At 43.5% G+C, this 13,112-nt stretch overlaps 1 protein-coding gene across 1 annotated transcript in view; it reads left to right on the forward strand.

Annotated features, from left to right (window-relative positions):
• Positions 1–290: 290 nt before the first annotated feature.
• iglon5 (IgLON family member 5) overlaps positions 291–13,112 on the forward strand; it is a 96,023-nt gene continuing 83,201 nt past the window's right edge. Inside the window, exon 1 of the mRNA XM_071470067.1 lies at positions 291–965. Within this exon, the coding sequence (XP_071326168.1) occupies positions 905–965 (61 nt within the window). The 5' untranslated portion in view covers positions 291–904. The remainder of the gene's footprint in view (positions 966–13,112) is intronic.

Raw genomic sequence — 13,112 nt, forward strand, 5'->3', positions numbered from 1 at the left:
CCACCTCTGTCCCTGTAGTTATTATGCCCGCCTGTCCCCCTGTGAACTGTTTTCTCTGAGTACTGCAGCAACACCGAACCGGCTATAAATCACATTGCATTATCACCGCGCCGTGCTTCGCCTCGCGTTTTGCCCGCCCACAGCGCGCTTCCGATTGGCCGTGGACGCTCCTCGTCCGGCCTCTCCGAGCCCTACATCCGTGCAGTCGTAAATCCCGCCTCCTTCCTTGGGGCCGGTGATTGGGAGAAAGGGGCTCTCCTTGAACTGTCAATCATGCTCTTTCTTGTGCGCCTCGCTTTCAGTGCTGCTGCCTGCGACGCACTGAGTGCGGAGCCACAAGACGCGCTGCATACCAACAGAGACATAGCGGAGCAGGCTAATTAAGGCACAAGTGGCGACTTGCGACTGATCAGGACGCACAGATCACATCCTGTTCTCTGTCAAAGAAAAAAAAAACAAAACAATATATTTATGTTAAGTCATTGGACAGTTTGAATTTTACCTCCTCTTTCCATGCAGCTTCTGAAATATTTTCTCTTTTCCTCAAGGCACTGAGAGCCAAACTAAGTGTCTGGGATATTTGTTTTTTTTTTCTGCTCTAATATTTTTCTGGTTGACAGATTCTAGACAGGAGAAGATAAACAGCCCCCTCCGCCTCTCTTTCTCTCCGACGGGGGTCATCAAAAGGAAAAGTCAAGTGGATAAGACTTGATGTTTTCGTCCAGTCACATGTAGAAGCGTTGGACTATTGCTGTTGACATTCATCCACTGGGTCGTTTTTTTTTTTTTTATTAAAAAAAAAAAAAATAAAGGCTACACAGATTCCCCGCAACGGTACCATTAAGGAGGAATACCAAGGCATCTGACTGCAAAAAACAAGCAGAAAATCAATCACAACTCCATCATGGGCTGCCCCCTCTTGTGGAACGCGTTTGCTGGCTTGGTCCTGGCTCTGCTGTCGAAAGGTAAGTTCTTACGAGCGACTTCGCTGCGCTGCTGCGTCTCTACGCACGTATCTTCGCATGTATTTTCTGAACACGGTTGTGGAGGTGAATACTAATGATGAGAAGTGGTGGGGGGTGTGTGGTGGTGGTGGGTTGGGGGAGTGGGAGTGGGGGTGGGGGTGGGGGGTCGTCTACCTGCCTGTGAATCACGCGTGTCTGGCTGTGCCACTGCGCTCACAGCTTTCCCATTTGCTCACATTAAGACAGAAATGTAGAGAGAGAGAGAGAGAGACTCTGTGTCCGGGTGTGTGTGTGTGTGTGTGTGTGTGTGTGTGCGTGTGCGAGAACGTTCGTGCGTGTGCGCGTGCACGCGAGCGCGGCAGCAGGTTCATCTCGGAGCCAGCCTCGTGGCTCGGCGTGGGCAACGGGCGATGCATGTTAAGATGTTTACTATGGAGGAGGAAGGAGGAAAAAAAAAAAAAAACAGACTCCCATCCCCAGTCTGCTGTGAACATTCCTTTACGTGACGTGAATTGCCCGGTATCCCACGCACACGACGCACCACCATAGCAAAGAGTCGGGGGGGGGGGGGGGGGGTGATGGTGGTTAATGTCAGTAGAAGCAGAAGCGATGCAGAGAGACTCAAGAGAGAGAGAGAGAGAGAGAGAGAGAGAGAGAGAGAGAGAGAGAGAGAGGCACAGTGTTTTGTTCTGACTTCAAAACCAAGGTCGTAACAGACAGAAAGAGATAAATGGTGAAGGATGGACAGTTGGTGGGAGGTGGGAGGTGGGGGGGGTGCATGGAGGTCTAACATGAACTGACTGAATAGTCAGGCCTTAGTTCTCTTGTATTCTTTAATCACATTCATTTGATTCAAAATTTCTCCGGTTAAAACCTTTTTACAGTGTTGACATAACTTGCACAACCTCAAGGTTCAGATGGGATTTTTAACTGCTCCAGTCTGAATCACAGTCAGTGTAGTTGTGTTGTTGTTGTCCACAGGGAACACTGACCAGGGAATATTTAAAAACCCTTTTTCATTTTTCATCATCCCATCCATGCTATGGGATGTCCCACCATATATTAGTTGTGCATGGCATTCTCACCATGTAGTCTAATTTCCCCCAGCCCATCTAGCACGAACACACATACACACACCTGGCTCAATTAGTCCTGCCTTCATCCTGTGGGAAATCAGTATATAAATAAATTACTCTGGCCCTTAATAACAATAATTGATGTGTCAGTGCAATAAGATGTGAGGTTAACAGCCTGCAGATGCAGACGGGCTATAGCCTCCTGCTCCTGAGCTCCTTGTGGGCAGGAGAGCCCAGCTGGTCATGGTCGGCTTGCCACAGCAAGCCCCTTCCACACCCGGCAGAGAGCAGACGGACGGCCCTGCAGGACGTACACAGCACACAAACACAATGGGCCCAGCACCACACAAACCAACCCCACAACCATATTGAGACTCATTTCAGCTTTCAGCCCTCTGAATTTGGAACCTGTGGGTTTTGCGATGTGAAGGTATGTCCAATCACGTCAGCCACAGTTGAGGAATGATTGGATATTGATGTGAGTTGTGCACATTGCAGCAAATGCGAATCAGACTCATCTTGGAGAGGTTTCCTGCCTGCTGCTCTGAGTTGCTGTTGGTCCACAGCAGGTTCGTCTTTTAAGGTGGAAAGCATGCATTATAAAGGAAGAACATGACTGTTAAAAGGGCACTGTCCGCTGCTTGATAAATCATGCAGCAGTGGAATAATCCTTTGTATCTGTGCCCCTGAGAGTCAGGCTAGTGTGGTATGTGGTTGCATAAAAGCTTCCTCTCTACTGTATAGCAGATTGTGTGTGAGTTATTATTGCCCAGTTAATGATGTATAATACAAATGCCTCTCAATGACTGTACTGCTTCTACAGCATTTTATTCATCTGAAGATATTTCTTCCTCTTGACAGTGATTATCACTCATTTAGCCACTTCACATTATGCATGACAAATATTTATTAAGAGAGAGTACCATTTTATCTTTAATAACCTCAGAAACACATAGTGCAATGCGGTTCATACACTGTACAATATTCTGGCAACCAGGTTGAAAAAGGGCTTTTTCTGTGCTGCAGAACACCATTAGGCTATTCAAAGGCTTCCTACTGGCTTGGCATTGGAATACACAAACCACAACCCCACCATAATGGGTGTGACGGTCAGTTGCTGGCATGCCATCATACTTTTCCCCTCCTCATTTACTCTCAGTTTTTATTTAAAATGTCTGAGAACCATAACCACTCAGGAAAGGTGGATCGCCAAGCACCCACTCAGACATATAGTAAAATATCTACGTATTTCTGGCACACAAGCTGTCTGCAATTAATCAAAACCTGTCTCATCTATGAGACCAGACATTGTGAGGCTTTGCTGCGTTTCTGATGATGGAACATTAAGGCTGTGAATGGACCCACACGCACCTCTGCCAGAAATTAAACAATTTACCCTTTGCTCAGAGGATCTCTGTTGTGACACAAACCTGCAAGCTCTGATCATGAGGATGATGTCGTCATTGATTCAGTGAAAAATGAAGTTGACAGGAGAAATTGCCTCCGCTTACTTTGTCACAACAGAGGACATTTAAGGTTATATCTCAGCGGATTTTTTTCAATGCTATATTTAGATAACTAAGAAACAGATTTCTGCCGCACAGGTATCATTTACTGCAATTCTACTGCAAGAAATCCCATTCGCACACATTGTACATCACTAATGTTCAAACAGTCCAGCAGATGGGTCTTCCCACCAACATGCGCTGCTGTGATAGAGGTTCTGGAAGAGGAAATGTACAGGGCAGGGACAGGCGGGGTCGCTTTGTAGCCGACCATCCTTCTTGTTTCAGCAGCATATGGGGGCCAAGTGGGGTCAATGCGCATTGCACATGTTAGCATGTAGCCACCCACCTTCTTCCCTGCCCCCTCACAGACACACACACACACACACACACACACACACACACACACACACACACACACACTCGACTGGATCGCCACTTTGGCTTGGGGATGAAGAGAAGGGAGATGCCAGCATCAACAGATGCCTTGCGCTCTTATTCTGGAGGGGCCTCTGCTTTTTCTCCCTCCCTTTGAAATCCGTGGTTTCTGTGTGCTGTTGTTCTCCATGTTTGGCTTCGAAATGCTCTACCATTTTGGCAGGTTTTATTTATCTGGAAGAGTTGGAGTGAGAGGGCCTGGGCCTGGTCTTGAGAGCCTCAGGGACAGGGGTTAGAGGTTTAACCAGCCTGCATCTGTGGTGTGAACGTTTCTTCCCCTGGGTTTCCCTTTTTTCTGTTTCTCTTGCTGGTGCGTGGTGGCCTTTGGTGCAGTGCATCTTCCACTGAATCTATACCTCACATGTAGTGGAACCAATAGAGTACTGTAACAAAACACAGCTGTCCTTTGACCTAGGACTGGCACAGAGGTACTGTGATGGAAAAAGAATAGGTGAGTACAGAAACTTAATGTTAATTAATGGTTGAGAATTGAAAATTAAATCATGTGATCTGATAAAGATAGAATAGACAAAAATGTTGGTTTGCACAGGAGAAGCATTGTGAGTTATGTTTCAGTTTTAATTGCAGTGTTACTAAGTTAAGAAGTTTTGCTACATGTGGGCACTAGAGCTGAGCAGGCTGGTCCCCGGTTTGACTCCCGGACATACTCTGTCCTGCATGTCATTTCCCTACTCTGTCACTCTCCACATTCTATAAATAAAGGCCTACAAATGTCATTAAATAACTTAGAAAACCGACTACTGTTGGTGGTTGCCAGGTTGGACGTGATTCTCTATAGCAGTTTTGCCCAAGATGGTGATCAAACTCAGTTGTGAGTGGTCTGTGTTTCTGTGTGTTATGTAATGTGAATAAAGGTGGGTTTTCTCCTCTGGCGTTATTGTTCCAATTAAACGTGGATTTCCAGCCGTCTGCCTCTCAGTTGGATCTGGCTCCCTGGGGCCTGATACGACAGGTGACACAACTTAAATGCGAAAAAAAAAGGTTTCCATATGATTTTTATGAAATATTCCCTTGTCAGATCTGAAAAACCACGTCATCCAAGCGTATACATGTTTTGTGATATTTGAGAGTTTTTTTTTTCGATATTCACATGCTTCCATTACTTGCTTTTAAATTTGCAATTTCAAATTGCGAATAAAGCAAGTTAATAGAAATGATTTAGAGGTGTTAAGGATCCATATCAAGGACTGTAAAATACAACCAGCTCAGTTTATTTTTTATTATCCCAGATGGGAAAATTGGCTTGCAGCACAGCAAAAACAAAGACATGAAAGCCAAGGTAGACACAAAGACAATAGGACAATAAAACTGGGATTGTCTTTTTGCTATCTGCAAAGAGTGCAAGTTAAGTGAGCCTGTTGCACATAGTAATAAAGAAATGTTTGAAACTATTGCACCAGGGTCTTGGAAGTCTTTACCTGCACCGTAAAAGAAGCAGCTCAAACTCTATATTAATGAGTGCTAGGTATCAGTAGAAATACTGAAGGACCAGAAAAGAGAATAAATTTAAGCTGTATTCATTATTGTACCCTCACTATGTGGGTTTTGTAGCATTTCCAATTACAGGCAAGACAGAGATCTATAACCCTGTGAGCTAGTGACCCCACAACCTGCCAACCTGAACTCTGCATCTCGTTGTGTTAGCAGCTCTCTGGAAAGAGTGGTGACCGGGAGGTCACAGGTCCAAATCCTTCGAGGATGGTTAGCCTCGGCGTTGCCGTGGACGATAGGTGGACGCAGGACCAATTCGCTGCCCTTGAGATTTCTCCTGTCGGTTTTGATAAACACTTCACTGGGCCTCACATATTGGTTCGGGGGTTTGGCAATTACACACAGTGTCAGTGTCATAAATAATGATTACAGCAAGGCTTGTTTGCAATTATAATTACAGTTATAATATATGGAGTTCAGTGTAATGGAAAGGAACTGGGACCGCTTTCAGCTCGGGACAGGTAGTTATACTGTGTTTAATTACTGTAGTAATTCGCTTCGTTACAACCTCCCCTCTTCCTCCCCGTGTCCCAGTCCCAGCTTAAAGACCTGTGTCCGTCTGGGTGTGAATATGAATGTGAGCTGTGGGTTCTCGGTGTAACAAATGAAAAAGGGTTATGTTTTATTTAGTGTAAGGGAAGGATCGTTCAAGAGGGAGCAGAGTGGCTGTAGAAGCGGGGATAAGTGGTGGCTCATGTACTCACATCAACCATTGCCCACGCAGAGACACACACACGCACACCCACACGTACTCTCACAGAGAGATAAACGTATGCATGCAGACACTGTGGAATAGCTCCTTTACTTGGGCTGCTGGGAAGATGAATTTCAACTATTTGCCCGCTGAAGGTGTGAGCGGTAAATCAATGAAAAGCCAATGGAGCCGAGCCACGAGGGAGACGAGGGGACATCTTTATACATATACACCTAAGCATGGATATTAAAATCTCCCATTGATTCCTTTTCAGAAGCGTTCATATAGGGAAAAATCGAAGAAGCCCCAGCAGCGTGGAAATTTCTTCCCTTTGGTTTTCGAGGCTTCAGTTCACACTGCAGATTGAGCTGTCTGCAGGGAAAAAGAGAGGCAGAAAAAGAGATGTTTTCTTGTTTGCTGATGTGCAGATGTTTCACATTTAAGAGGAATGAATACTGTTAGAGGGGGAGAGAGAGAGAGCACTGTGTGATTTTCTTCTCTCTATTCCTCCTCCTTCTAGTCTTTTTTTGTGCCAGGGAGTTAGCATCATTGGAAACACAATTCAGATTAGTGCTGGCTGCTTGTCCTAGGGGAGCCGGGAGGGACGAGGGTCCCGCTTCTCTCCCTGTCCTCATTACCAAAAGACAAGGAGCTCGCCGGCAAATCAATGGAAAAGGCTTAGGCACTAATGCAGGCCATGCCTGGTGATGGGACTTGGCTTTGTGTATGTGTGTGTTTTGTGTCTCAATGTGTGCATGTGTATATGTGTGTGATCCTTCCCTTGTGTGTGTGTGTGGAAGTTTAATCATTTGTGCGACAACAGAAGGCTGGAGAAAAACATTAGTTTCAAACGACTGCTGAATTGCTCGCCGTTGGAGTAACCTCAAAACTCCTGGTTAACTGCCCTGATATTTACCACGGGGACATATACGACAGCACGGAAGCCCTTTAATTACGCAAAGATAACGTCAGATTCATCAGTGAATCCACTTAGTTTAGTACTAACACTGTTACCATTTTAATTATAACTGCTGAGGGCATTGTTGCCATGACTACTACTACTACTACTACTACTACTACTACTACTACTACTACTACTACTACTACTACTACTTCAATAGCCTACAGTTGTGTACAACTTCCTTTACACTGACAAAAAAAACAAACAGAAAAAAGAGCAGCACCTTGGTGTTTCCTGTCAACAACCCCCTGCAGCGGATATAAAGAAAATATGCCAAACAATCCACCTGTCTCGCGGCTCAATCTGCGCCGCATCTGTTCTCGCCGTAGCTATGCTGTTGTTGTTCTCACATTTGCCTTCATCCAACCCTCGCGCCTCTTGTTTTGTTTACACAGGTAAAACTACTGGGTGCAACAAATGCTAAATAATGGTTTCATGTTGTGGATTTTCAGCCCCTCCGCCGCCTCTGACATCTTGTGGTGCTGGAGGTGTTCCTGGGTCTTGTGTGGAGGGGAAGGGAGGGCAACAGGGAAGAGAGGGAAATAAATAAAACTGAGGAAAACAGATCAATAAATATTTCAGCAGCTGCTCCCTTCACAGACTTCTCCTGAAGCCATAAGAGGTGGAGGGAAAGACAGAGAGAGGGATGGATGGATAAAGTGCAAGAAAAAGAGAGAGAGAGAGAGAGAGAGAGAGAGAGAGAGAGAGAGAGAGAGAGAGAGAGAGAGAGAGAGAGAGAGAGAGAGAGAGAGAGAGAACAGGGGTAATTGTGTTCCAGACTCTCATTCACAGTGAGCGAGAGAGATGGAGGGTGAAAGAGAGAGAAAGAGAATGGGGATAATTGTGTCCCAGACTTTAATAGACAGAGAGAGAAGGCATGAGTGAAGGGTGGAGAGGCGACACAGGGTGTGCTAACGAGCACCACATACCAACATTGTCTCCTATGGGAACAAAAAAAAAAGGCATACGAGAGGCTGGGCCCCCAGACTTTGGCACTACATAATAGTGACTGTAAGAATCTCTCTCTTCCGGACTTTCACATAATTCTAATTCCTGTCAGGAGTTAGCGACAGACCGTGTGGGTGTGTAGTTTGTGCAGCGAGCAGCTCTAAATGATAATGAGTGGGCCAGCAGCTGAGACGACTAACGTGTTGCTGTGAATCAGGCGTGGCCAGTGTCACTGCCGCCGCACTCCAATCATCAGCTGATCTGTTCTCACATTGCCATGAAATTTGCCCACACAAGATGCACATTACATGCGGCGCGCGTAGCGTGATATGTATGTTTAATACTGAGAGCGAGAAGCAGCAGGAGGGAAAAGACAGAGGGAGCTTATGAGGGTGGACAGGCCGGAGAGATGGAGGAGTTATGAAAAAATGATTGAAGGAGGGATGCTGGGGAGGGAACGAGGGAAGAGAGACAGATGGTGTGAGGGAGGAAGGGGAGGAGGGACTCAAAGACCCGCAACAGGCAGTGATCGAGATGGATTGATTTTGCAGGCAGATGATTAGGTGGGATAAAAAAAACATGGCAGGTTTATCCTGCCAATGAAAACTGTTTGGGTGATATTGCTGTGAGTGGGAGTAGTAAAATTGTTTCAGGGTCACTTGTGTGATATTGCAGCGTTAAGGAGCTGGTGCTAATGTGATATGCTACTGGTTAGGGAGTCGTTCCAGCAAGGCAGCACACCTCTAATAAGAAGCTCATGCAGTGCACCCACAACATAATAAGTGGATTGGAACTTGTCAAGAATCCACAGTTTACATAAAATGTTATATTGAGATCCTCTTTAGGATTGTCAGGATATACAGCAATCAAATACCACCGTTACATGTTTTGTTGTTGCTATTTGGATAGCAACATAATTAGGAACACAAACCATGCCCAGTGGTAGACAGTGCTTGGCGTATGTGCCCTCCACTCAGAGCTTGTGCTGCGAATTGGAGATATGTCACAATTCCCCTGTCGTTAAAGGCCGACACGTGGCTCCGGCTCCAGCTGTGAAGGTGCCGGTGGGATTTTCTTGTAATAAAGTGTCCATATTAGCGCGACATCCTGACAGTAAAGACTCAGTTAGGCAGAATTTCACCAAGGATTTGGCTGTGATAGCCCCATAAATGGACTTAGAGCAAAGGCTCCACAGCGTCTTGAAAGATTTTTTATTCCTTTCTCCGTGCCCTCTGGGTATTTGGGTGTTAACATTTGCAAAATATCATACACAATTCTTTTTTTTCCTTTTGAACAAAGCATCATATTTGTGATACTGTGGTGCTATTGTAGTAAGTGGGATATTAGGTGAGATTTCATCAAACATTTTTGCTGAAATAGATCATTAATTGGGTTTGGGAGAATATGCTGCTGTGTGTTATTGTGTTATGATATTTCACTAATTAGATGCAGGCTTGGATAACGCTAAAAGCCTGTGCTGCCCTCCCAGTTCTGTAATGCACTGAGTGAAATTCCATTAGTGCTTGGGCCTGCATTGGGGAGTATGTGAGCACAATATTCAACTCAGACATTGTTTAAGACATTTCAAGGATCTGGTGTGCTTTTAAATTGTCCTTCAATTACATTTCATTCCTTTATTCACTGAGGGATTTGGCTGAATAATGCAATCTGATTTGTTGTGTAATATCATTCCAGGGGTGCCAGCGTGATTTCCAAATTCCGCACAAAAATCCTTTACTTTAGACTTTTCAAGGCTGTGGCACTTCAAAAACACATGTCAATTACTTTTTTTTCCCCCTCTTGTGTTGGAGCAGCACTAAATATGAAGGAATCTGGCCAAGCTGTGCTCATTAAAATGCATAAAGTCAGTCCTGAGATGCAAGTCAAATTTCCAATTAAGATTTCTCATCATGGTGTCCTAGATGCAGTAGTTATTACAATACTAGAGGAAATGTAAATGTATCAATAAATTATCATTGCCTGAATCTGATATTCCCGGTCATTCAGTGTTCTGGGTTAATGCTGTGTTTGATATACTGATCAAATATAGTCCTGGAAGCACCCGGAAGTAGATTTAGTACATAAAAACAAACATTTTAGCAACCCTTCCTTTAGAAATGACTCTGTGAAAATCATTTTGTCACAGCAAACATCATACTCTCTCCCCATCATGGGGTTACTGGCTGTATCGATGTGACCTTTATCCGGCCAGCCGACCTCCAATTCCATTACGAAGTAATGAAGGTGTCAGAAAAGGGCAATTAGCTGCTTAATGTTTGGCAACAGTACTCTAATATAACACTTTTGCTGACAAGTCAATATCTGTACCTGACAGCAACTGCTGTACACTGAGACACGATAACAATCATTGGAGTTGTTGACATTATAGAAATTAATTTCTTTATTTAGGCTCAACTGAGTCTGTTCCACTGCATTTTTACAAACTAAAATATTTCTGGTGAGATAGACAGGTTGAAAAAATAATCTGTGATCGAGATGTCCATAAAACGGTGCCATTAAATGGTCAGAGACTGAGTGATGATGTGTTGACAGGCCACCGATGCAAAATAAAACATGATAGGGTTCAAGATAATAATAATAAAAAATTTAAAAAAGCTGTTTTGCCAAACAGCAAAACAAAATTGTTATCAGGCCGATGTGAGAGCAGGACCCACAATATTGAAGATTTAAATCATATCTGAACCACAGAAGATAAACGGCCCAATTCAACACTTGTTATTAGGCTTCATGTTGCCCTATTTCTCGTAAATATCTGCTTTATCAAACCTTCAGTTACCTTTGTTTGTTATTTTGGGTTTGACAGCTGTAATCAGAATTGATTTGGATACTGCTGGGAGGCAGCTAAATCAGACATGACAAATGTGGGGCAGACAGTGCAGGTGTTTTCTCAATCAGGCCGATGTGATTCATCCTCTCATGAATCCATCATGATCAAGTCTTATTGACAGTGGGCTTCTATTAAGATTTTTTTTTTTTTTTTTTTAAAAAGGGACAGAAAAAAATAGACAGTTGATCGACTACATTGCCAAAAGTTTCAGCAAAAACATGCATTTCAATTCAGCCCTACAGAGCATTTATAAATCGAAAAATGTTGGAAGGAATTCTGCTGGTGCTATTGATTTTCCTTTAATTAGATTTTTTTTTTTCTTTTTTTTTTTGGTTTTGTGTGGTGAATTAATGTGGAGAGTTACGATGGCAGATGACTCGCCTTAAGGTTCAATTATTTCAGACAGTTAAAGCAATGACATCATATACTGTATATAATGGTTTTTACTTTATGAAAACATGTCAGTAAAACTTGGCGTGAAATGCTGAATGTGATGCACTTAAGCAAATATGTTTGATATCATGTACTGAATAAGAGGCTCTTTAGCCGGAGCCTGTCATTTAATGCCTCATTTCTGCTCCCTGCATCACAGTGAGGTTTTTTATTCTCAAGTATATAGATGTCTGTTGTCAGCATTTTGACAGTGCAGTTTGATGTAGCGCAGTGATGTTTTTTAAAGCAAGGATTTCAAAATGAGCAGAGATTCTCTTTCATACAAGTGTGCCGTACAGGCTGAAAGCAAAGATGGCACAACACAACTTGTCAAGCCATATAGAGTGAATGCCTTTGAAATGCTGCGTGTTTGAAACTGCAACATTTCAATTCAGAGGACAGCAATTACACAGTCAGGCATGGAAGTGGGTAGAATTGCATTACAGTAGCGCCGCATTTATTGTAATGTAAAAGCCAGCCAGTTTGTGTTCTGTAAGTTATGCTTTGTTGCTCAGCCCTGGGGCCCCTTTGGCTTTCTGACTGTGCCCATTCACCCATCACCGCTTCCTGCTTTCAGCTCACACTTGAGGCCATCTCTTTGCTGGTTCTGGGGCCTTCTGATGCCTACAAGTGATATGGACATAGGTGATAACCAATACCATCAGAGCTGTCAGCCTTCTGTGACTGCCCCGATTACCTACCACATCTTCACAACTTGTAATAAAAGCTGTGCCTCCCCTGCTGTGTTGCCCCCTGGAACATACTCCCTTTGCAGCAGGTTTAATTTGAATGTGTGCAGATATTAATAACTTCATTCAGTCATGCTTGTTAGAAAATGACACCAGCCAGTCGTCTAACCAAGAGGTATATCACAGCAGATGTTAGTGAATTTACTCTCCATGATCACAGCATGACATTACTCTAGGGCGGTACAATCTGGCTGTTATCACTGTCACGATGATAATCTTTTTCCTATGTCTATATGTGTCTTAAAATGGCAAATATATGCATTTTATAAATTAATCAAATTATACTCCAGTTCATTGCATAACATCAGACAAAACTCTTTACTGTCAAACATTTCATTTTCTTAATTGTTAACTACAGTTGGGTTAATTTGAACAACAAAAGTGTGTAAATTGATAACAGGATATAATCATATTGTCAAGTTGGGATATGATAATATGTAATTATTGCCCAGTCTTATGTCACTCAGACAAAAACAGCAATAGTATGATGGTAGTATGATGATACCTCACTCAGTAGAACCAGGAATTAGCTTCACAAATAGCATTAATGGCCTAATTAGGTCAATATAAATAAAAATGACACTTTTAAACACAAAGGGGGTATCTTAGATATCTGTGACGTCTCATATTCTGATAGAACCTGACACGTTACGCAGACAGTTGGTAACACAAAAAAAATATGTGAAAGCATTTATTTTTTTAATATACCCGAGGGATTCTGGCGTGGCATAGAGGAAGAAACTCTCTCCAGCCATTTCAGAGACGCAGGTTTGATCCGTGATTGCAGTGATTCCAGCTCGGCCGGGCACTCCATTGAACAGATTTTAATGTTGGCTGATGGGAAGCCAGCGAGCAATCTGTGTGTATTAGGGGACACACCTTCACCACAACAAAACAGGGCATTGGCAGTGATAAGAACTGTAGAGCAAGGGCAATGTGTCTTTCCAAAAAGTGCATAAATAATATTTTTCATTCTACAGTTTC

This window comes from Trachinotus anak, unplaced genomic scaffold (assembly GCF_046630095.1).
Source record: "Trachinotus anak isolate AG129_WGS33_773 ecotype Australia unplaced genomic scaffold, CSIRO_AGI_Tana_v1 ptg000032l, whole genome shotgun sequence".
Lineage (NCBI taxonomy): Eukaryota > Metazoa > Chordata > Actinopteri > Carangiformes > Carangidae > Trachinotus > Trachinotus anak.